Source organism: Chiloscyllium plagiosum, unplaced genomic scaffold (assembly GCF_037043375.1).
Source record: "Chiloscyllium plagiosum isolate Xiang-an unplaced genomic scaffold, Cpla_swu_hap1 HiC_scaffold_8, whole genome shotgun sequence".
NCBI classification, from domain to species: domain Eukaryota; kingdom Metazoa; phylum Chordata; class Chondrichthyes; order Orectolobiformes; family Hemiscylliidae; genus Chiloscyllium; species Chiloscyllium plagiosum.
The window spans coordinates 79,409,691-79,433,095 of NW_028270146.1; the positions used below are offsets into that span (position 1 = coordinate 79,409,691).

At 40.7% G+C, this 23,405-nt stretch overlaps 1 protein-coding gene across 2 annotated transcripts in view; it reads left to right on the top strand.

Annotated features, from left to right (window-relative positions):
• The window catches only part of aqr (aquarius intron-binding spliceosomal factor), a 64,882-nt gene that overhangs the window by 33,015 nt on the left and 8,462 nt on the right, over positions 1 to 23,405 (top strand). For both annotated transcript variants that reach the window (XM_043698028.2, XM_043698025.2), the window contains exons 23-28: positions 7,885 to 7,954; positions 8,188 to 8,298; positions 12,353 to 12,462; positions 14,566 to 14,701; positions 16,049 to 16,258; positions 19,909 to 20,046. In XM_043698028.2, the coding sequence (XP_043553963.1) occupies positions 7,885 to 7,954; positions 8,188 to 8,298; positions 12,353 to 12,462; positions 14,566 to 14,701; positions 16,049 to 16,258; positions 19,909 to 20,046 (775 nt within the window). The remainder of the gene's footprint in view (positions 1 to 7,884; positions 7,955 to 8,187; positions 8,299 to 12,352; positions 12,463 to 14,565; positions 14,702 to 16,048; positions 16,259 to 19,908; positions 20,047 to 23,405) is intronic.

A 23,405-nucleotide genomic window follows, 5' to 3' on the forward strand; every position in this document is an offset into this window, starting at 1 on the left:
CCGTTTACAGAGAACAATGTCACTTGACTCAAGGTCCCGCCACCTTTGATTTTCCCCAAAGCAGCAAATTAATGATTAAAAGGTTCGGCTCACCTTCTAGTTAAGTGTACATTAACCAGCTCTTGATGGCCAGGAGAAGATTGTCCAATTTAAAAGCAACAGCAAGATGACCTAAATGTGGTAGAGGAGGCTCCACAAAGAAGTCGCTTTCTCTCAATTTGTACAAATCTTTAACTTAAAAAGACAGCATTCATAGCCAGGCCACCATACTGGAGGAGTAATCCTGAAATTTCATGCCCACCCCAAAAGATTCAACCACTCTTCACCCAATTATCAGGATGTGGACAATGTAGAACTGAAAGAATCTGAATTTGTGTCACAATGTAGAAGACACATAATTTAAATGTGTACGTGCTCACTCAGTGCATCTCATGCTCAGAGTCAGTAGAGAAATAATTTTGTAATTAAAATGATACATTGGTTTTTCTTTAGAGTTGAATAGAAGGAAAGGATAAAAAGACACTTGTTTTAATACATTGCTTTCAAACATCATAAAACCTGAAGTCCTTCACATCAAAAGAACTGCATTGATTCACAGCATCGGGTCAAACAGGAGCAATGTGCTGATTACTAAGTATCTCTTCCCTGCTCGATACCTGACCTATCACTACTCCTTCATGTTGAACACCACTTGGAGGAAGCACTGAAACTGGGGTCTTCAATATCCATCACTAAAAATAGCTTAGCAGCACCACTATGACAGAGTTGATAGTGTCCCAAGTGACACCATTGCTAGACTGGTTCTGTGGCAGTTGGTAAAGGAACCAAAAAACAGGGAAAAACATACTTGTCCTGACACTGGCCATTCTTCCTGCCACAATTAATCTGTCCATGACAGTATCAGTAGGACAGTCCTTCTGGAGGCAATGGCCTTTTGTCACATTAACGATATTCTCCTGCATATTGTGTGGCAGTATCACTTTTGTGGTATAGACTTTGAACTGATCTAGCAACTTGACTGGTGTCCACGAGGAGCTGGGGACCATCAGTGGAATTCTACTCTAATGCAATCTGCAAACTTGTACCCTGGCATAATACCTACCCTACCATTACCCTCAAGACAGAGGCTCAACCCTGTTTGGATGAAGAATGCGGAAAGGAATGGCAGGAGCAGGACTAGGTATGCCTAAAAAGACGTCAACCTAGTGAAGCTACAACATAGCAATAATTGTGTGCCTAACAGTATATGCAGCATGTATTAGACAGTATTATGGGCAAGCAATTTTGCGACCAATGGATCAGATCGAAGGTCTGCAGTCTTGTCGCATTAGAGGAGGAGGCTCTGTAAAAATCACCATCCTCAATGACAAGGTAACATAGCACATCAGTTTAAAAGATGAGGCTGAAACATTTGCAGAAATCTTCAGCCAGAACTGTATCGTAAATGATCCATCTCAGCGCTCTCCAGAAGTCCCCAGCATCCCAATGTCAATCTTCGTGACCAATTGATTCACTCCATTTAATATCCAGATTGACTGAAAGCATTAGATATGAAATGGCTATGACCCCTGACAACATTTGAGCAGAACCTGTCACATTCCTAACCAAGCCGTTCCAGTACAACTAACACATTGGCTCCCAACCAACACTAAAAAATTGCCCAGGTATATCTTGTCCACAAAAAGCAGAACACACCCAACCCAGTTAATTACTGCCCCTTCAGTCTACTCTTAATCCTTGGTAATGTGATGGAAGGTGATGTCAAGTGTTGTCACTTGTACAATAATTTCTCAGCAATAATCTGCTTGTTGACATTCAATTTGGTTCCATTAGGCCTCTCAGTTGCTGATGTCCTTTAGCTCTTTTGTTCACGTTTGAACCAAGGCAAATGTCCAGAGATAAAGCAAAAGTAACATTGACATGAAGACTGCATTTGAGTGTGGCAACAAGGAGCCCTAACCAAGCAAGAGTCAGTGGGTTTTGAGGTAAAGCTGAACATTGGTTAGAGTCGTACCAAGCACAAAGAAAGATGGCTTTGTTGTTTGAGGTCACCTCAGTTCCAGGATATCTGTCCATATTCTCCTCAGAGCAGTGTCCTAGAATCAGCCATATTCAGCTACTTCATCAAAGACCTTTCCTGCATCATAAGGTCAGATATGAGGATAAAGTCTTACAGCACAGAGACAGCCCTTCGATTCAAACTGGTCCATGCTGACCAAAATGTCCATCCACGTTAACTCCATTTCCCTGCATTTCGCCCATATTCTTTGAAACCTTTCCTATCCATGTATTTGTCTAAATGCCTTTTAAACATTGTTAATGTATCTGCTGGCAGCTCATTCCATGTGCACACCACCCTCTGCGTAAAAAAAAATTGCCCCTCATGTTCCTTTTTATTTTTTCCCCTTTAATTAAACGGATGCCCTCTAGTCCTCAATTCCCCAACCCTGGGAAAAAGACAGAGTGCATTTATCCTGTCCATGCCTCTCATGATCTTAGAACTTCTATAAGATCTCCCACCGAGACTCCTACGCCCTAAAGAACAAAGTCATGGCTTGTTCAACTGCTCCCTATAATTCAGACCATTGAGTCCTAGCAACATCCTTGTAAATTTCTTATGCAGCCTTTCCAGTTTAATAATGTCCTTCCTATGGCAAGGTGACCAAAGCTGAACACAATACTCCCAAGTGCGGCCTCACCAATGTCCTGAACAACTGCAACATAACTCTCCAACTTCAAAACTCAATGCCCAGACTGAAGGCCAGTGTGCCAGAAGCCGCCTTCACTACTCTGTCTACCTGTGACTCCACTTGTATAGAGAACTGAGCACCTGAGCTCCAAGATCCCTCTGTTCCTCTACACTCCTTAAGGCCCTACCATTCACCATGAAACTCCTACCTTGATTTGACTTCCCAAATGCAAGACCTCATACCTGTTTATATTAAACTCCATTTGCTATTTCTTGGCCCACTTCCCCAGCATCAACGTCCTGCTGCAATTACTGACAACCTTCCTCACTGACCACGATACTGCCTGTTTTTGTGTCATCGGCAAACTTACTAATCATGCCTTGTACATTCTCATCCAAATCATTGATATAGATAACAAGAAGTATTGGGCACAGAACCGACCCCTGAGATACACCACTAGTCACAGGCCTCCATTCCGACAAGCATCCTTCCACAATGACCCTCTGCTTTCTACCACCAAGCCAATTGTATATCCAATTTGCCAGCTCTCCTTGGATTCCATGGGTTCTAACCTTTCAGAGCAGCCTACCATGTGGAACCTTATCAAAGACCTTACTTGAAATCCATATAGACTATGTCTACTGCCCAGCCCTCACCTACCTTCCTGGTCACTTCATCAAAGACTCTAACAAGTTTGTGAAGCATAATCTCTCATGCACAAAGCCATGCTGACTGCAGATGCTGGAGATCAGAGTCGAGAGCATGGTGCTGGAAAAGCACAGCCAGTCAGGCAGCATCCGAGGAGCAGGAGAATTGACGTTTTGGGCATAAGCCCTTCATCAAGAATGAAGCTGTGGGTCGGGGCTGAGAGATAATTGGGAGGGGGGTTGGGGAGAGATAGCTGGGAAAGCGATAGGTGGACGAAGATGAGGGAGAATGTGATAAGTCAGAGGAGGCAATGATGGACTGGTCCGGAGGGTGGGGCCGAATTGGAAGCTTGGGACTAGGATAATGTGGGGGGAGGGGAAATGAGGAAGCTGTTGAAATCCACATTTATCCTGTGTGGTTGCAGGGTCCCAATGCGGAATATGAGGCGTTCCTCCTCCCAGGTGTTGGGTGGTAACGGTTAGCGGTAGACGAGGTCCAGGGCCTGCCTGTCCTTGACGGAGCGGGAGGGGGAGTTGAAGTGTTCAGCCATGGGGTGGTGGAATTGGTGGGTGCGGGTTTTCCAGAGATGTTCTCTCAAACAATTCGCAAGAAGGCGTCCTGTCTCCCCTGTGTAAAGGAGACCATACCAGATGCAACGGATACAGTAGATGACATTGGTAGAGGTGCAGATGAATTTCTGATGGATGTGGAAGGATCATTTGGGGCCTTCGACAAAAGTGAGGGGAATGGTGTTTTTGCAGGTTTTGGACTTCCTGCGGTGGCAGGGAAAGGTGCCAGGAATGAGGTGTGGGCTGGTGAGGGGTGTGGACCTGACGAGGGAGTCAGAAGGGAATGGTCTTTTCGGAATGCTGATAGGGGTAGGGAAAGAAATATATCTTTGGTGGTGGAGTCCGTTTGGAGGTGGCGGAAGTGGCGGAGGATGATGTGTTTTTGCAGAGGTTGGTGGGGTGGAAGGTGAGGACCAGGGGTGGTTCTGTCTCTCAGCCCCGACCCACAAGCCTCATTCCTGATGAAAGGCTTATGCCCGGAACGTTGATTCTCCTGCTTCTCGGATGTTGCCTGAAAGGCTGTGCTTTTCCAGCACCACACTCTCTACTTCTGATCAAGCCCTGTATTTCCAAATACACGTATATCTTATCCCTCAATCTTCTCAAGTGACTTATCTACCACAGACATTAAGCTTGCTGGTCTATAGTTCCCATGTTTGTCTTTGTAACCCTTCTTGAATAAAGGCACAATGTTTGCTGCCCTTCAGTCTTCTGGGACCTTATCCGTGGCTAACGATGATGCAAAAATACCAGCCAGAGCCCCCGTAATTTCTTCTCCACCTTCTTGCAGTGTTCTTGATGTTTGTTCTTGATTGGTGCTGGACATGATGCAATGATAGCCTCCTCAGATACTGGAACAGTTGATGTACAAATGCAGCAGAACATGGACCGCATCTGTACTTGGGCTAACAGATGGCAAAAAAGATTCACGCCACATGTGCCAGGCAATGTTCATTCCATCAACAGAAAATCTAACCATTCAATGGCATTACCATTGCTGAATATGCTACTGTCAACATTTTGGGGGACAGTAATAAATACTATGGCTACAAAGCATGTCAGAAACCAAGAATCTTGCTGAAAGTAACTCTCCGCCTAACTACTGAAAGCCTGTCCACTACCTGCAAAACATAAGTCAAAAGTGTCATGGAATACTGCCCATTTGCCTGGATGCGTGTACCTCCAACAACACTCAAGAAACTTGACACCATCCAGGACAAAGCAGATCAGTGACACCACAGCTGACAAACATTCACTCCTACCACCAGCAATGCACAGTAGCAGCAGTGTGTGCTGTCTGCTAGAAGCATCGCAGAAATTCACCAAAAACCCTTAATACCTTCCAAGCCCACAACCACTGCCATCTAGAAGAACAAGGGCAGCAGTTACATTGGTTCACGTCAGAGCCAATCATTATCCTGACTTGGAAGCATTTGACAGTTTTTCTCAGTCTTGCTGGGTTACAAATCCTGGAACTCCATCCCTAACTGCATTGGGGGCTATTACTAACACCAATTGAGCTGCAGTGATCACATTCCCTACAATGTGGAAACAGGCCATTCGGCCCAGCAAGTCCATTCCGATACTCTGAAATGTAACCCACCCAGACCTATTTACCTCTGACTAATGCACCTAACATGGCTCTGTGCATGGGAAATCATGTCTCACAAACTTAATTGAGTTTTTTGAAAAAGTAACAAAGAGGATTGATGAGGGCATAGCAGTAGACGTGATCTATATGGACTTCAGTAAAGTGTTGACAAGGTTCACCATGGGAGACTGGTGAGCAAGGTTAGATCTCATGGAATACAGGGAGAACTAGCCATTTAGATGCAGAACTGGCTCAAAGGTAGAAGACAGAGGATGGTGGTGGAGGGTTGTTTTCAGACTGGAGGCCCACGACCAGTGGAGTGCCACAAGGATCAGTGCTGGGTCCACTACTTTTCATCATTCATATAAATGATTTGGATGTGAGCATAAGAGGTATAGTTAATAAGTTTGCAGATGACACCAAAATTGGAGGTGTATTGGACAATGAAGAAGGTTACCTCAGGTTACAACAGAATCTTAATCAGATGGGCCAATGGGCTGAGAAGTGGCCAATGGCGTTTAATTCAGATAAAGGTGAGGTGCTGTACTTTGGGAAAGCAAATCTTATCAGGACTTATGCATTTAATGGTAAGGTCCTGAGGAGTGTTGCTGAACAAAGAGACCTTGGAGTGCAGGTTTATAGCTCCTTGAAAGTAGAGTCACAAGTAGATAGGATAGTGAAGCAGGCGTTTGGTATGCTTTCTTTTATTGGTCAGAGTATTGAGTTCAGGAGTTGGGAGGTCATGTTGCAGCTGTACAGGACATTGGTTAGACCAGTTTTGGAATATTGTGTGCAGTTCTGGTCTCCTTCCTAACGGAAAGATGTTGTGAGACTTGAAAGGGTTCAGAAAAGATTTACGAGGATGTTGCCAGGGTTGGAGGATTTGAGCTATGGGGAGAGGTTGAATAGGCTGGGGCTGTTTTCCCTGGAGCTTTGGAGGCTGAGGAGTGACCTTATAGAGGTTTATAAAATCATGAGGGGTGTGGATAGGATAAAGAGAGAAAGTCTCTTCCTTGGGGTGGGAGATATCCAGAACTAGAGGGCATAGGCTTAGGGTGAGAGGGGAAAGATACAAAAGAGATCTAAAAGGCAACTTTTTCACGCAGAGGGTGGTACGTGCGTGGAATAAGCTGCCAGAGGAAGTGGTGGAGGCTAGTACAATTGCAACATTTAAAAGGCACCTGGATAGGTATTTGAATAGGAAGGATTTGCTGGCAGGTGGGCGTAGATTGGGTTGTGATATCTGGTTGGCATGGACGAGTTGGACCGAAGGGTCTGTTACCATACTGTACATCTCTATGACTCTAACACTATGGGCAATTTAGCATGGCCAATCCACCTAACCTGCACATATTTGGACTGTGGGAGGAAACCGGAGCACCTGAAGGAAACCCACGCAGACAGGGAGAATGTGCAAACTCCACACAGACAGTCGCCTGAGGCTGAAATCAAATCTGGGTCCCGAGCGCTATGAGGCAGCAGTGCTAACCAATGAACCACTGTGCCTGTAGGTTCTCAAACCATGATGCATTCACTGATAATGGATAAAGAAGATAGCTCGCCATCAACTTCTCAAAGGCAACTAGAGATGGACGATGAATACTAGCTCAGCCAGGGACATGCACATCCAATGAAAAATTTTCCAAAATTTTGCCGTTATTGTTAGGTGGGTAAGTTCAGTTATTTTGTGTCAAAGGATGTTCTACAACCTTCAGCAAGATGAATGACTACTTGATCTATCTTTAATAATGGTGTTTGCTTCCAGTTAAGTTTTGTGTAGTTTCTAAATGAGCATTTGAGTATCTTATGTTTGGTGTTGCTTTAGGCTTTTTTGTATAAGCATGTTCCTTAATACTTTAAGAGAATACAGTACCGGGCATGAATTTTAACTAGTTTTCAACCATGCTGGTAGGTTCTTTCTAAACTCTTACCAGACTATGCTGGTATACAGGAATGTTTCAGGTTGTGTCTGAGTGGTGAGTAAGATCCAAGTGAATACCCTGACAGCCTCGCAGGACAAGATCACATCCCTGTCTAAGGTCACCCAGTACTTTGGACAAGTGGAATTTACCTTATCAGCATTCAACTGTATTAAGTAACCCAAGCTGTAAGAGTGGAAGGAAACATTTCAGACAGTTGTGTTTTAAAAATAGGTTTTATTAATAACTGAGGTAGCACTAGCAAAGAAGCAGCAACACGATGACTTGCAAGGCAAATGAAACCATATTTTATAATGAAACATTATCATAAAGTGGGATGCATTGAAATGTAGATGAGGTACTCTAGAGAGTTATGAACCTTCAATTTTGGGCATCAGTTTGTAAATCAAAAGAATGTTATTTTTCTCTTGACATGTTGCTTATTCTCATGTGGGTTTTAATTCCAGAAACACAATTCAATTCACACCAACACAGATAGAAGCAATTCGGGCTGGTATGCAGCCAGGTCTAACAATGGTAAGAACATGCGGAAACTTTTAGCTTTTATTTTCTCTTGCCAATTTCTGACTAGTTTACTTGACTGTGTTTAATGTAACAAAAGTGGCATATTCCAAATGCTGGAAATTTAAAATAAAAACACAAGATGCTGAAAATATTCTGCAGGTCAGGCAGCATCTACAGAAAATATTTTAAGTGACTCTGATTGTTTCCTCACATTTTTTTCTTTAATACTGATTTCTGTGTTCTAGGTAGTAGGCCCACCAGGTACAGGGAAAACTGATGTGGCTGTGCAGATAATTTCTAACCTGTATCATAACTTTCCAGAGCAGCGGACTCTCATTGTGACACATTCCAACCAGGTATGTCAACAATAAGTATTTTCAGTGATTCACTACATTGGATCTTGTTCCAACAGGCTGAGCAGTCTACTATTTGTTGTGTGTAGCATAGGTCTCAGTAAAACTGGAGATGCTCATGACATGAGTGAAATGCCCTGCAAACATGAATAATCCCTCCTGTAGTAAATTTGTGATTTGCCTTGGATTTAACTTGCTGGACCAATGTTGATTTCATTTAAAATAGCTGTTTTAATTTTTTGATTGGAACAGGTGCAGGGACTATTTGAATCAGTGTCCTCATGGGGAAACCATATGATCACTTTTTCCATTTTGACCATCAAGTGCTAATATTCATAGTCCCTTAATCAGGAATAACACAATCAGACTAAGTAAAGAGCGTCCTGTTGTCCCTACTCAACATGCCTGACCTTACTCTCAAAAGACCACCCTTCATCTTTGAGTGTGATGTTTATTCTTTTAAAAAAAAGTCAATAGTCCTTATGATTTTAGTAAATGAAGATGTCAGCTTATAAACGTTGAGCCATTTTTATGCAACAGGCATTTTCTAAAGAACACTGGTGAAGCCTTTAATTTATGAGTGACCTTTGTGGCCAACAATGCAAAGAGGCTGTCATCAGTTTAGATTGATCCAAAAATAGGTTTCACACAGTATGCGACAGCACACATTGCAGTTTGGTGTGTTTAATATTTTTTAAATGTCCTGAAGTTTGTTTGAATGTTAGAAGTGAACATTTTCATCAATATCCAATGCTATAAAATACTTTTGTTTCAAATATTCTGACCTTGCTTGCTCATGTTGTGAACAGTTATTTGTAATTAGTACCCAAGTAATGGTTAGCACACTTTTGTTACACTTGTTATAGTTTTGCTTTCCCAAATATGCTGATTAATAACTACTGTCTCTGTTATGTGACAACATGTTTCGTTCTAAACTGTATTGAAGTGAAGATTCGTTGTAGTCATTCTGTCTCAATATGGCAAACTTTGTCTTGTCCCTAAAGTTCCTCTTGATAATGTTTGTGTTTAAAATCCTAAGATAAGCGTCTCATTTCCACTGTTAATGTAACTTGTATCTTATACTTTTTAGTCTTGTTGAGTTACGTTATTGACCTTTTTTTAAACTCTTCATTGCACTTTTTAAAAATCTCCTGATTTGGTATGGCTGGCATTTTCTCTTATGGTAGCTAATTGGTCCAGACTCTTTTTGGGAAATATACTTGCGGCTTGAATGTTAATTGATCAGAGAGACTCATTTTATATTGCAGCCATACTTCAATGGGGTAAACTCAAATATAGCAGCTGCATTATTGACAATCAGACATTTAAAAATGCAGATGTATAATTGCTGATTTGAATAAATTTATGTGGGTAGTCATATTTCAGAACAAGTACTAAGTCAAGCAATCATTTTTCCAGAGTAATTTACAGTAAAGTCAGAAATAAAGGCTCAGGTTTTCTGAGTAGTGGCAATCACAGTCTGACACTCAGCTCCTAAATGTTTACATTAAGCATGTATTTTTGACAGGCGATTCTAATCAGGACTAATTCAACTTTTAAGTCTGACTGTGCAGGTAGTTGGGGGAAGTCAAACTATGCCCCCTTTATCACAACATTTGTTTCCTATTCTGTGATTTAAATGTTTATTTCACAAGCAGCCACTTTGTGCATAAGGTGACTATGAGGATTGGGTATCAGTTAAGTAGGTTGCAAGGTGGTATAGGAGTGTTTAGGGTAGGTTGGGGTGGGCAAAGGCAACACTTCTTAGCTGCACGCGCGCTCTGCTGCTGCAATTTTCCACACGTAGGCATTTACTTCTGGTTCTGGAAGTTGCTGGCGTGCACTGGCCTTGAAGGCTTATGCAGCCAGTAAGAAAATTAGAAGGAATGCTGGATTGGGGATATCATATGCAATAAAGAGTTGGGAGGGAATGCATCATCAGGTCTTGTGGGTGCATGGAATGTTGGACTGAGGGGAAGAATAGGGTTTTAAAGGTGGTTGTGGGTTGAGGTGATCTTGGGTGGAAAGGAGGATGCTGTCACATGAGGGGGCAGTCTAATTTGGGGATATGAATGTTCAGTTGAGGGTGGGAGTCAGCTTATTTGTTATTCTGGAGTTCGACTAACTTTTTTAATTGTCTAACTTCTCATAGGTAATTATTTACTTACTCGAGCAGACCCTTCTGAATTCTCCAATTTAAATCAATACTTTCAGCGGGTTCAAGCGTAGAAGAATAGTTTAGCCCTTGTAAGCAAGTTAATTCATCAGCTATTTGAGAATGGAAAGATCATAAGTCTTTACAGATTGTAGCATTGCAGAATTAAATTAGTATACAGAATACAAATCAAGCTTGTTCAGATCATTTGAGGGGAAACCGTGTTTGATTTCTCAATATTTGTGCGTAATTTTTAAATGTGCAAACAAGTGTAAATTTGTAACTGTAATGCTATATGAATATGATTAATCACCACTGGCTATGTAAAATGAGTTTTAATTCTGGGAAGATGCAATCTGTAGATGCATATTAGCAGATGATTGCACAAGAAACCTATGCCTAAGGTGCATGTGTTTTTTTTTTTGCAACAGTTGCTGCAATTTGTACCCTTTCTACAAAAGACCAAATAAGCTCTTTGAATTTATTCAGCAGCTGATGAAATATATTGTATGGTTCATTTTAAACAGAATTATGTTTTGTTTAAATGTTGTTGCAATCCCTGCAATTCATTTATTGAATGCTGAAGTAAGTTGGAATTGAAAGGCAAAGCCATGTGTACAATTCTATGATAAGAACTGATTTTCTAAATTACTAGTCAGTTGGATTTCTGCAATTATACTTTAATCTCATCGGTATTTGAGTAACCGTTAAACTTTGCCAAGCACATCAGCTACAAAAATAGACGAGATTGTAGAGATGCTGTGAATAATTTTTAAGTACTTAGCAAAGTGAACTTGGCTTAATGAAGCATGAGAATCGAGGCAGGGAACTAAGACCAGATACTGCACAGTCAAGGACATTGGGTGATAGTGCCCTACCATGTTTTTGCCAAATATATAACAATATGCTAAAGGGCTGTGGTGAAGCAGTTGTATGTTACTGTCTCTGGGCCAGAAGGTTCAAGTCCCACCTTTCCTAGACATGTTGTAACATGCCTGAAAGGTTGATTTTAAAATATCTACGACTATGCTATTGTTTGTCACATTTTTACAAACATTTCCGCGTGATAATTGCACTTCCTGTGATTCATGAAAGATTTTGCAATGAACAAGGGTTTAAAGAAAACTTTGCAAGAAAAAAGAATATGCAGATAAAGTTTAAACATGTGCAAGGAAATAAATATTGTAAGTGGAGTTAATTGCATCATAGTGGTTCAGCACTAAATTAAAGTCAGATGTATAATCCAAGTATAGACTGAATAGCAGTGAAGTTATATCTCTCAGTATATTTAGCAGTACCTCATTGAAGTTATCTGAACCATACTGTAACCTGAGAAAACTTCACAATTTGAGAATCAGTGCAATGTGAAATTAAGAAGGGTAAATTGTCAATTCAAAAAGCAGAAACAAAAGCCTGCATAAAGAGCTCTGATAAAGCAAAAATGTACAGTGGGAGTGGCTTAAAGGAGATTTTATTAATTCTCAACATAATAGAGATGAAACAAAAGATTTTAAAATTGAGGAAGAGGAAATCTTATTTGGAAAGAAAATTCTATCCCTTGTTACTTGAACCTTTTCTATTGATTTTAAATAATGCAGAAGACCAGTTAACTTCAAAGATTAAATTCTACACTTGCAACATTACTTACCCCTGAGCTTAGTTTTATAAAACTCCAGGTTTGGACTGAATATTAAATTGACATATGACACTTGACCAGTTTTCTCCAGACTGGTGTCTAAAAGTGTTCAATTCAAAGTTGACAGGATTGCAGCTAAACCAGATTAACATTATATGGAACATGGAAGTGCTACCAAAACATTTCACACATTGCGGTAAGTTAATTATTTTCAAACATTGTTCTCATTTCTAAACACTGAGTCATCTGTTACTGCCACTCTCCAGGCATTGAATCAGCTGTTTGAGAAGATCATGGCTCTGGACATTGATGAGCGTCACCTTCTACGTCTGGGTCACGGAGAGGAAGAGTTGGAGACTGAAAAGGATTTTAGCAGGTAAGCAACTGGAAGGAATATGTAATAATAGAATAGAATAAAAGAAAATTAGAACATTATAGATACTTTCTAATCAACCTGTTCAAAGATATCATTCCATATCTCTGGAGCAGTGTTTCAATCCAACCCTGATTTGCCTTTCCAAAATTAGCATCTCACATTTACCTGAAGTAAACTCCATCTACCACTCCTCAGCCCATTGGCCCATCTGATCAACATCCCGTTGTACTCTGAGGCATGGGTTTTGGATATGGAGTCTTGTGTAAGGCAGACCAGCTAAGGATGCATTTTTGTAACAATCAATAGTTTAGTGCTTAATATTACTAAAAGTAGGTTTAAATTCCTGATTTTTATTAATTAAATTTAAAATCCTCCAGCTGCCATGGTGGAACTTGATTCCGAGTCCTCCAGAGCATTAGCCTGGGCCTCAGAATTACTAGTGCAGTCCAATTACCATTGCACCACCATCTCCTCCCATTAATTCTGCAGTCATTGATAATAACAAAAGAAATAAGAGCAAGGTAGATGTTCAGGTTTCTTAAATCTAGTTTGCTATTTCCTAAATTCATGACTCAACTTTTACGTCGACTCAACTTTTATGTCAACTCCATTTACCCAACTATCCTCACACTCCTCAATTTTACAAAGTGTTCAAAATCTATTAATCAGTCTTGAGTGCACATAACAACTGAGCATCCAAAGCTCTATGGGGATGGCTAATTCCAAAGGTTCACAACATCTTAAGTGAACAAGTTTCTCATTCATATCTTAAGTTGCTGACCCCTCATCAGACAATGGTTTCCTCAAATCAGGCTCTCTAATCAGATGAGGCAGCCTGCTGGTATTTATCCTGTCAGACTCAGGATTTTGTGTTTCAACAAGATCACCTCTGATTCTTCTGAACTCCAGAAAATACAATTTTCTCAATCTCCCCTCACAAGATCGGCTTCTCACTCTAGAATACAACTAGGAAGACAATGAAAATGGATATGGTATGTTGGATAGTAATGCTGAAAGCATCAGAAATTTAAATATATTCAAAACATTGCATCCAGCATCTGTAGATGTTGCATGCAAATATGACATTTAATTTAGACAAGTTGGTGAGTTAACATATCACACTATGCCTTAGCACATGAAGATATGGGAATCCAAATGGAATACAATATATAAGACACTAACCAATCTATTTTTGGTACGAATAATTGAGGAAAGAATGCTGGCTCAGACACCTAGAGAACACTTCTTTTGCTTTGAGTCCTCAGTGTTTATCTGTATAACTGTAGCAGGCAGCTAAGGCTGCCTATTTAGTTTCTCATCCGAAGGATGGTGCCTGCAACAATGTAGTATTCCCTTAGTCATATGCTTGAATGTCAATCCAGGTTATATGTTGAAATTGTAGGAAGAAATTAGATTAGATTATATTAGATTACATTACAGTGTAGAAACAGGCCCTTCGGCCCAACAAGTCCACACCGACCCGCCGAAGCGAAACCCACCCATACCCCTACATTTACCCCTTACCTAACACTACGGGCAATTTAGCATAGCCAATTCACCTGACCCTGCACATCTTTTGGACTGTGGGAGGAAACCGGAGCACCCGGAGGAAACCCACGCAGACACGGGGAGAACGTGCAAACTCCACACAGTCAGTCGCCTGAGGCGGGAATTGAACCCGGGTCTCAGGCGCTGTGAGGCAGCAGTGCTAACTGCTGTGCCACCGTGCCGCCCACAGTCAAGTGAAACATACAGAGCCAAGTTATGGATTAATAAGTATATGTTGTATTTGGATATGTAGGAAACTATTACTTTTGCATAATGGCTGTGATCTTTTTGCAAATGAATGAATTAATTTCTGACTTTAAGAATCAGTTTAGAATTCTTTATTTTACATTCTCAAATTAATTATAATTAAATACCTTCTATGTAATGCTTAAGACGTGACAAATTTCAGAATCTAATCATGGATTGTAATATGGTACAAGTATTTCTGCATGCATGTGTGATATTGGAAATATAAGTATGTAGTGTTTTAATTTGCATGTGAACCAATTAACATTTAAGTGCTATAACCTAATTTGTTTGAAATTTGCTTTATAGATATGGTCGGGTAAATTATGTGTTGGCTCGACGACTTGAATTATTACGTGAAGTGGGACGATTGCAGGAGAGTCTGGGAGTCCCTGGGGACGTGTCATATACTTGTGAAACAGCTGGGCATTTTTACCTGTATCAGGTGAGATGTTTGCACTGCCACGCTGGGCTGAGATACTGCCATGCTGGGCTGAGATGTTTGCACTGCCACGCTGGGCTGAGATACTGCCATGCTGGGCTGAGATACTCCACGCTTAGCTGAGATAAATTTAAATCTAAGCTAGTTACACCTACATGTCACAGGTTTATCTTGGTATATGTGGCAATGATAGGTGACATCTTTAAAGTCATAACAAATATGAACAGTACAGCCCCTCAAGCCTGCTCCACCATTTGTCATTCCTGACATCCGGTTTCCTATATTTTTTCTGTAACCCTTGATTCCTCTGCTGATTCAGAATCAATCTATCTCGTCCTTAAGTATACACAAGAACTCTGCCTCATAGCTGTCTGTGGTAAGGAGTTGCAAAGACGCTAAACCCTCAGAGAAGAAATTCCTCCTCATCTTAGTCTTAAATTTGTGTCTCTTTATTCTGACACTATGCCTTCATGTCCGAAACATACTAATGAGGGGAAACATCCTCTCAGCATTTACCCTTTCAAGCCCCTTAAGAATCCTATGTTTCAGCTAGATCATCTCTCCTTCTTCTAAACTCCAGTGAGTAGACCCCCAACTTGTTAGCCTTTGATCATAAGACTATCCCTCCATCCAAACTTCTTGCAGTACTCCAGATGTAGTCTTTCCAGTACCTTGTATAGTTGCAGAAAGACTTCACTCCCCCTATACTCCAACCTTCCAGAAATAAGGGCCTGTATTGTGCTGACCTTATTAATTTTTTTCTCTAGATATAGGAGCATCTGTTGAAACTGCATTTGTTGCCCATTGCTTAGTATGCTTCATTTAGAAGGTGGTGATGGACTTTCTCTTTAAATCACTATCGTCTTTATGATGTTGTTTCAATGATATGCTGTTAGATCATTGCTTATTTTTGACCAATCAATAATTAAGAGATAGGAGGGTGTGTAATTTAGGAAAACATCTAGGCACTATCTTCTAATGATCCTGAAAGTTCTGTCATTTTCACCTGCAGATGTTGTTCTAGCAGGAAGTGTGTTAAAGCAACTTTGAAATTATACCTATCCCATCTATTACCTCTGCCTGTCCCCACCCCACCCATCTCCATGTTTACCCCTTTTGCTCCCATTTTAAATTCATTAGTTAAACCTGTGATAAATATTAATACCAGCCTCATAGTGACACACTGCCCAGCTGCGCTGTAATTTGGATAGATTCATAAATATTCAAAATAAGAATATTATTTCTGATATTTGACCCTGTATGGTATCACGTATGGCCTAAGTCTCCGGTTTATTGTGGTCTGACTACACAGAAGGACATCAGTACATTTGCTTTCTTTCTTTTGTTCAGGTGATGTCACGCTGGGAAGAGTATCTCAGTAAAGTAAAGACCAAAAGTGGAAAGTCTGGTGATGTTACAACAGTGTCTGAGCATTTTCCATTCCATAAATACTTCGCAAATGCACCCCAGCCTATTTTTAAAAGTCAGTCATATGAAGAAGATATGGAAATAGCTGAAGGTTGTTTCAGACACATCAAAAAAATATTTACGCAGCTGGAGGTAGGCTACACTTGTAAGAATAGCCAAAAGTCTTATGCTGATTTCAAGCTGATAAGTACCTTTGTCAGGATTTATTGTGTGATTTATAAAAAAAAATTAGAAATATTTTTTGTTTACTGCCTGTAACCTTAACTCTGGCATTACTTAAACAACAGAATAGGAGATACTGAAAACTGATTCACCTCACCTCACCCATTTAAAAAGGTCTGATCTTTACATCTAGTGTCTGAGTTTTAGTTGTACTTACAGGTTATTATTGTCCATAGTTTGTAGGTAAAGTCATGGTTATAGTCCATGATATAGAGTCATAGAGATGTACAGGACGGAAACAGACCCTTCAGTCCAACCCGTCCATGCCGAGCAGATATCCCAACCCAATCTAGTCCCACCTGCCAGCACCCGGCCCATATCCCTCCAAACTCTTCCTATTCATATACCCATCCAGATGCCTCTTAAATGTTGTAATTATACCAGTCTCCACCACTTCCTCTGGCAGCTCATTCCATACACGTACCGCACTCTGAGAAAATGTTGCCCCGAGGTCTCTTTTATATCTTTCCCCTCTCATCCTAAACCTATGCCCTCTAGTTCTGGACTCCCTGACCCCAGGGAAAAGACTTTGCCTATTTACCCTATTCATGCCCCTCATAATTTTGTAAACCTCTATAAGGTCACCCCTCAGCCTCTGTTGCTCCAGGGAAAACAGCCCCAGCCTGTTCAGCCCCTCCCTATAGCTCAAATCCTCCAACCCTGGCAACATCCTTGTAAATCTTTTCTGAACCCTTTCAAGTTTCACAACATCTTTCCGATAGGAAGGACACCAGATTTGCATGCAATATTCCAACAGTGGCCTAACCAATGTCCTGTACAGCTACAACATGACCTCCCAACTCCTGTACTCAAAACTCTGACCAATAAAGGAAAGCATACCAAACGCCGCCTTCACTATCCTATCTACCTGTGACTCTACTTTCAAGGAGCTTTGAACCTGCACTCCAAGGTCTCTTTGTTCAGCAACACTCCCTAGGACCTTACCATTAAGTGTATAAATCCAACTAAGATTTCCTTTCCCAAAGTGCAGCACCTCACATTTATCTGAATTAAACTCCATCTGTCACTTCTCAGCTCATTGGCCCATCTGGTCCAGATCCTGTTGTAATCTGAGGTAACCCTCTTCACTGTCCACTACACCTCCAATTTTCTTGTCATCTACAAACTTACTAACTGTACCTCTTATGCTCACATGCAAATCATTTATGTAAATGAGAAAAAGTAGAGGACCCAGCATCAATCCTTGTGGCACTCCACTGGTCACAGGCCTCCAGTCTAAAAAACAACCCTCTACCACCACCCTCTGTCTTCTACCTTTGAGCCAATTCTGTATCCAAATGGCTAGTTTTCCCTGTATTCCATGAGATCTAACCTTGCTAACCAGCCTGTCATGGGGAACCATGTTGTACGCCTTACTGAAGTCTATATAGATCACATCTACCACTCTGCCCTCATCAATCCTCTTTGTTACTTCAGAAAACTCAATCAAGTTTGTGAGGCATGATTTCCCATGCACAAAGCCATGTTGACTATCCCTAATCAGTCCTTGCCTTTCCAAATACATGTACATCCTGTCCGTCAGGATTCCCTCCAACAACTTGCCCACCACCGACGTCAGGCTCACTGGTCTATAGTTCCCTGGCTTGTCCTTCCCACTCTTCTTAAGCAGTGGCACAACGTTAGCCAACCTCCAGTCTCCCGGCACCTCATCTGTGACTATCGATGATACAAGTATCTCAGCAAGAGGCCCACAATCACTTCTCTAGCTTCCCACAGAGTTCTAGGGTACACCTGATCTGGTCCTGGGGATTGATCCATCTTTATGCATTTCAAGACATCCAGCACTTCCTCCTCTGTAATATGGACATTTTACGAGATGTTACCGTCTATTTCCCTACAGTCTATATCTTCCATATCCTTTTCCACAGTAAATACTGATGCAAAATACTTGTTTAGTATCTCCCCCATTTTCTGCGGCTCCACACAAAGGCCGCCTTGCTGATCTTTGAGGGGCCCTATTCTCTCACTAGTTGCCCTTTTGTCCTTAAAGTATTTGTTAAATCCCTTTGGATTCTCCTTAATTCAATCATAACCATGCTCCTATTGTTAGTTTGTGGTGAGCATACTGAGCTTGCTACATTCTTTGAAATCATCATTAATTATGCACCATTGTAGACCCTAAACCAGTTAAAAAGACACCATTAACAATTATGAAGTTGGAGTATCTTTTTGTTGACAAATTTATCGGTTAATTATTTTGAAACAATCATTCAGGATATACTTTAGATTTATCGAAAATGGCTTTTACCAGAAGTGAATTTGAGCTAGAACAATCTGGCAATGAATATTTTTGGATTGATTGGGAAAGATAAAATAAGGAAGAATGTTTATGAAGTTGAAAACACATATAGCCAAAGAGGCTTTCTTGACGGTGATAATTAATCTTTCACATGTTAAGAAATATGAAATTTGATACCATTTTGTTAAATGTATCATTGACCATCAGATAGGAGGAATAATTAATCATAGATGATATTTATAGGCAACTTTAAAAAAAAAAGTACTTTTGGAGAACTTTATCATGAAATAAGATAGTGTAAAACAGATATTGGTTTCTCGTGAAAACAAGCAGCGATACCTTGACTGTATCCATCACTGTTTCCATAATCAGTGTGTTGAGGGTTAACACAAAAATGTGCTGTCTTAGATCTGACTCTGAGTGGCAAACCAGAACTGAGTTTCAATAAAATACTTGTGATCGAAACCTAATCGGGTCGATCTTGAAGAAAGAGAGGATGTAAAGGTTGTTGAACTTTGGAATTTGCACATTTCTATTGTAGTGACTGGAAATAAAGCCTTAAGTTAACTGGTTACAAAGTGATGGATTAAAAGCAGACAAATGGAAAGCCGATATTAAATGTAATGTGCATTAAGTACATTTCTTTTTAGAATAAAAGGAATACAGTAAAGAAAGCGTTATATGAATGAAGAGAAAGGCATTTAAAATAAATAATATGCATTTTGGGGGCTTTACATTACATTAGAATTTCCCATGCACTTGAGAGCCAATGGCTTACTTTTGAAATACAGTGTGACGAATATGCACACAGCAAAATCTGGCAAACAACAATTGAAGTAAATGACTACATCATCAGTTTTGGTCTTTTATTTGGATGAAACATGTTGAACATGTCACCAGAAGTGCACAAATATTGTAATGGAATATTTTAACTAAAGAAGCAGTCAAGTGTCAAGTTTTCCAAAGTCCTAAGTAAGGAAGTCTTACACTTTTCAGGGGATCTTAAATTATGCATAAGTGGTCATAATCTACCTACCTTAAATTTTGAATCCTACTAATTTTTTAGAATGAGCTTCTTTTGTAACATTTAGTTATGGCTAATTTTCTGTGTACTTTGTGCCTGTGTCAAAAAGGTGCTGTCAGAAAGTACAGAGTATTGATGACAATCAACTGCATTCATTATTATCTGAATGAACTTCAAAGTCGAATTATTTTTAATGTATTGTCACGGGAATGTCCAAAAGCAGAAACAAATGGAAACATTTGTGGATTTTTTTAACTTTCTTGATAATCTTTGCAGGAGTTTCGAGCTTTTGAACTGCTGCGCAGTGGGCTGGACAGATCAAAATATTTACTAGTGAAAGAAGCAAAGATCATTGCCATGACATGTACTCATGCTGCTTTAAAACGACATGACCTAGTAGAGCTTGGGTTCAAGGTAAAAAGAAATTCAATCCTGTAACAAAATAATTGTTGGAAGAGACTCAAGTATTTTAGAACAACTTATCTCATGATGCATTGAAAATTGTATTGTTCCAGCCTAATCCTTTCTTTGAACAAAGTAATTTGTGTTCTTAAAAGAACAAAAGTGAAAACAAACACTTGACCTGGTATATAGAGAGACACCTGTAGTTTAATTTGGAGTTCTAGTTTTTGGAACATTAACATCGCTGGTTGGCCGGTATTTATTACCTGTCCCTGGTAACCCTTGAGAAGGCAGTGCTGAGCTGCCGCCTTGAATCACTGCAGTCCACATGCTGTAAGTTGACCCACAATGTCCTTAGAGAGGGAATTGCAGAATTTTGATCCAGCAACAGTGAAGGAAAGGCAATAGATTTTAAAGTCAGGATGGTGAGTGGCTTGGATGGGAACTCGCAGGTGGTGGTGTTTCCATGTATCTGCTGCCCTTGTTCTTCTAGATGGGAGTGGTCTTAGATTTGGAAGGTGCTGATCTTTGGTGAATTTCTGCAGTGCATCTTATAGATAGTACACAGTGCTGCTACTCAGCATCGGTGGTGGAGGGAATGGACATTTATGGATGTGCCAATCAAGCAGGCTGCTTTGTACTGGATGTTTCAAGCTTGAGTGTTGTTAGAGATCCAGGTAATTGGCCAGGTTGGAATTAGTTTGGTTTTTATGTATAGGACATATCTGGGCAAGTTTCCACATTGTCAGGTAGATGCCAGTAATTAGAAGCTGGAAGAGCTTGGCTAGGGTAGTGGCAAGTTCTGGAACAAAAGTCTTCAGTACAGTTGCTGGAATATTGTCGAGATCCAAAGCCTTCTCAGTGTGTAGTGCCTCCAACACTATCTAATGTGTATCCCTATATAATTTGCATATCTAATGTGAAGTGAATTGAATTGGCTGAAGACTGGTAACTGATGCAGGGACCGCTGTAGGAGGTGAAGATTGATTATCCACTCGACACTTCTTGCCAAAGAATACTGCAAATGCTTCAGCCTTATCTTTTGCACTTAGGTGTTGGCTCTTCCATCATTGAGGATGGGGTTATTTGTGGCCTCCTGTGAATTGTTTAATTGTCCACCACTTTTAATGACTGGATATGGCAGGACTGCATATCTTAGATCTAATCTGTTGGTTGCATGAGCGCTTAGCTATGTCTGCCACTTGATGCTTGTGCAGTTTGGCATGTACAGAGTCCTGTTTGGTAGCTTCACCAGGTGGACCTTTTATTTTTAGGTACGTCTGGTGCTGTTCCTAGCATGCCCTCCTCCACTCTCCTTTGAATCAGGGTTGACCCCTTGGCTTGCTGGTAATGTTTTAGAGGAGGACATGCTGGGCCATGACGTTGTGTTGGAGTACAATTCTGCTGCTGCTGTTAGCCCACAGTGCCTCATGGATGCCGAGGCTTGAGTTGCTAGATCTATTCGAAGTCTGTCTCATTTAGCACAGTGATGGTGCCACAGAATATGAAGGAAGGTATTCTGGAGGTGAAAGTGGACCTTGCCTCCATGAGGTTTGTTCAGTGGTCACTCTTACTGATACTGTCATGGACAGATGAATCTGCCGCTGGTAACGATGAGACTGTGTATATTTTTCTGTTCTGAGGAATGGTTTACTCGACCCGAAACATGAACTCTGATTTCCCTCCACAGATGCTCCCAGACCTGCTGCATTTTCCAGCAATTTCTGTGTTTGTTTCTGATTTAAAGCATCTGCAGTTCTTTTGGTTTTTATGCTTTGCTGTCCAGTTGGCTACCTGACCACCTGCCACAGATCCAGTCCAGCAGTAATGGCCTTTAGGACCGAACAGTTTGATCAGTAGTGCTGATGCTGAGCCACTCCGGATGGTGGAAATTGAAATCCCCCACCCAGAGTATGTTTTGTCCCTTTGTCATCCTCTGTGCCTCTTCCAAGTGTTGTTCAATATGTTGTTCATCAGCTGAGGAGTATGGTATGCGGTAATCAGTAGGAGATGGTTTCCCTGTCCATGTTTAACCTGAAGCCATGAGACTTCATAGAGTCTGGAGTCAATCCCAGAGCACCTCCCTCCCAACTGTATACTTCTGTGCTACCACCAAACGGCACAGGACATATCCAGGGATAGAGATAGAGATATCTGGGACATTGTCTGTGAGGTATGATTCTATGAGTGTGTCTGTTTAGGCTGTTGCTTGACTAGTTGAGAGACAGCTCTCCCAATCTTGGCGCTAGCTCCCAGGTATTGGTAAGGAGGACTTTGCAAAGTTAGCAGGGCTGTTTCTGCCATTGTCTTTTCTGGTGCCCAGGTCGATGCCAGATGGTCCAATTGATTTCATTTCTTTGTTGAGAGTTCGTTGTGATTGATATAATTGAGTTCCATTTCAAAATGCAGTTGAGAGTTAACTGCAGTTGAGAGTTGAAGGGATAGTTTTTTAAATTCAAAATCTTTTAATTTAAAAAAATGACATGCAAATACAGTTTTTATTTAAATGGAAAGCAACTTATGTAGTGAAGAATATTGGGTTTTGATGATCTACTATTTAATTTCAAATTAGAGGAGGCAGCTCTCCTTCCTGTCCCTCATTTTAACTGATATTGTTAACATTTTCTTGCCTCAGATACTATCATCGTCCTACTGATCTGCTGTCAAATTCCTTTCTCCCTCAAAAACAAAAGTGATCCTCCATCCTTGTTAGTTTTTGCCCCATTCCGACTTACTTTCTATCCACAAATCTTGAACTGTCTGCCCTCTTCCAAACCTGTGCATCTATTTCTTGGAATTTCATGTTTCAGTCCAATCAATCAGGTTTCCACACTTTGCCATTGTCCAGAAACTGCTCTTAGAAAAATTGCAAATGACATCCCATTGACTATGACTGTGGTAGACTAATGATCTGTGACAGGCCCTCATCTGTATGAAGCATTTGACACAATTGACCACTCTACCAATTCCAAAGTCTCTTCATCACCATCCAGTTGAATAGGACTACCTGTGCCGAGTTACTTTTATCTCTCTAATCGTAGCCAAATTATCACTGACAGTGGCTTATCTTTCTGCTCCCATACCTTTGCCTCTGTGTCTCTGAAAGATTTGTCCTTGGTCCCCCTCCTGTTTTTCGTATGAATGTGTTGCCCTTCTACACTATCTGAAAACAACTGCTAGATGTTACATGGCTGCTGTTGATACCCAGCTATACTCACTGCTACCTATGCAGTTTTGTATATTATATCTATGATATTCCGCATCCCATTTCCAGTTGACATAACGAGTGTTTGTTCCAACACTACGCAGTCAGTGCTTTCCATTGCCTTTAAGTACAAAGCCCAGAACTGCATTCTTCATTGTTGCCTTTT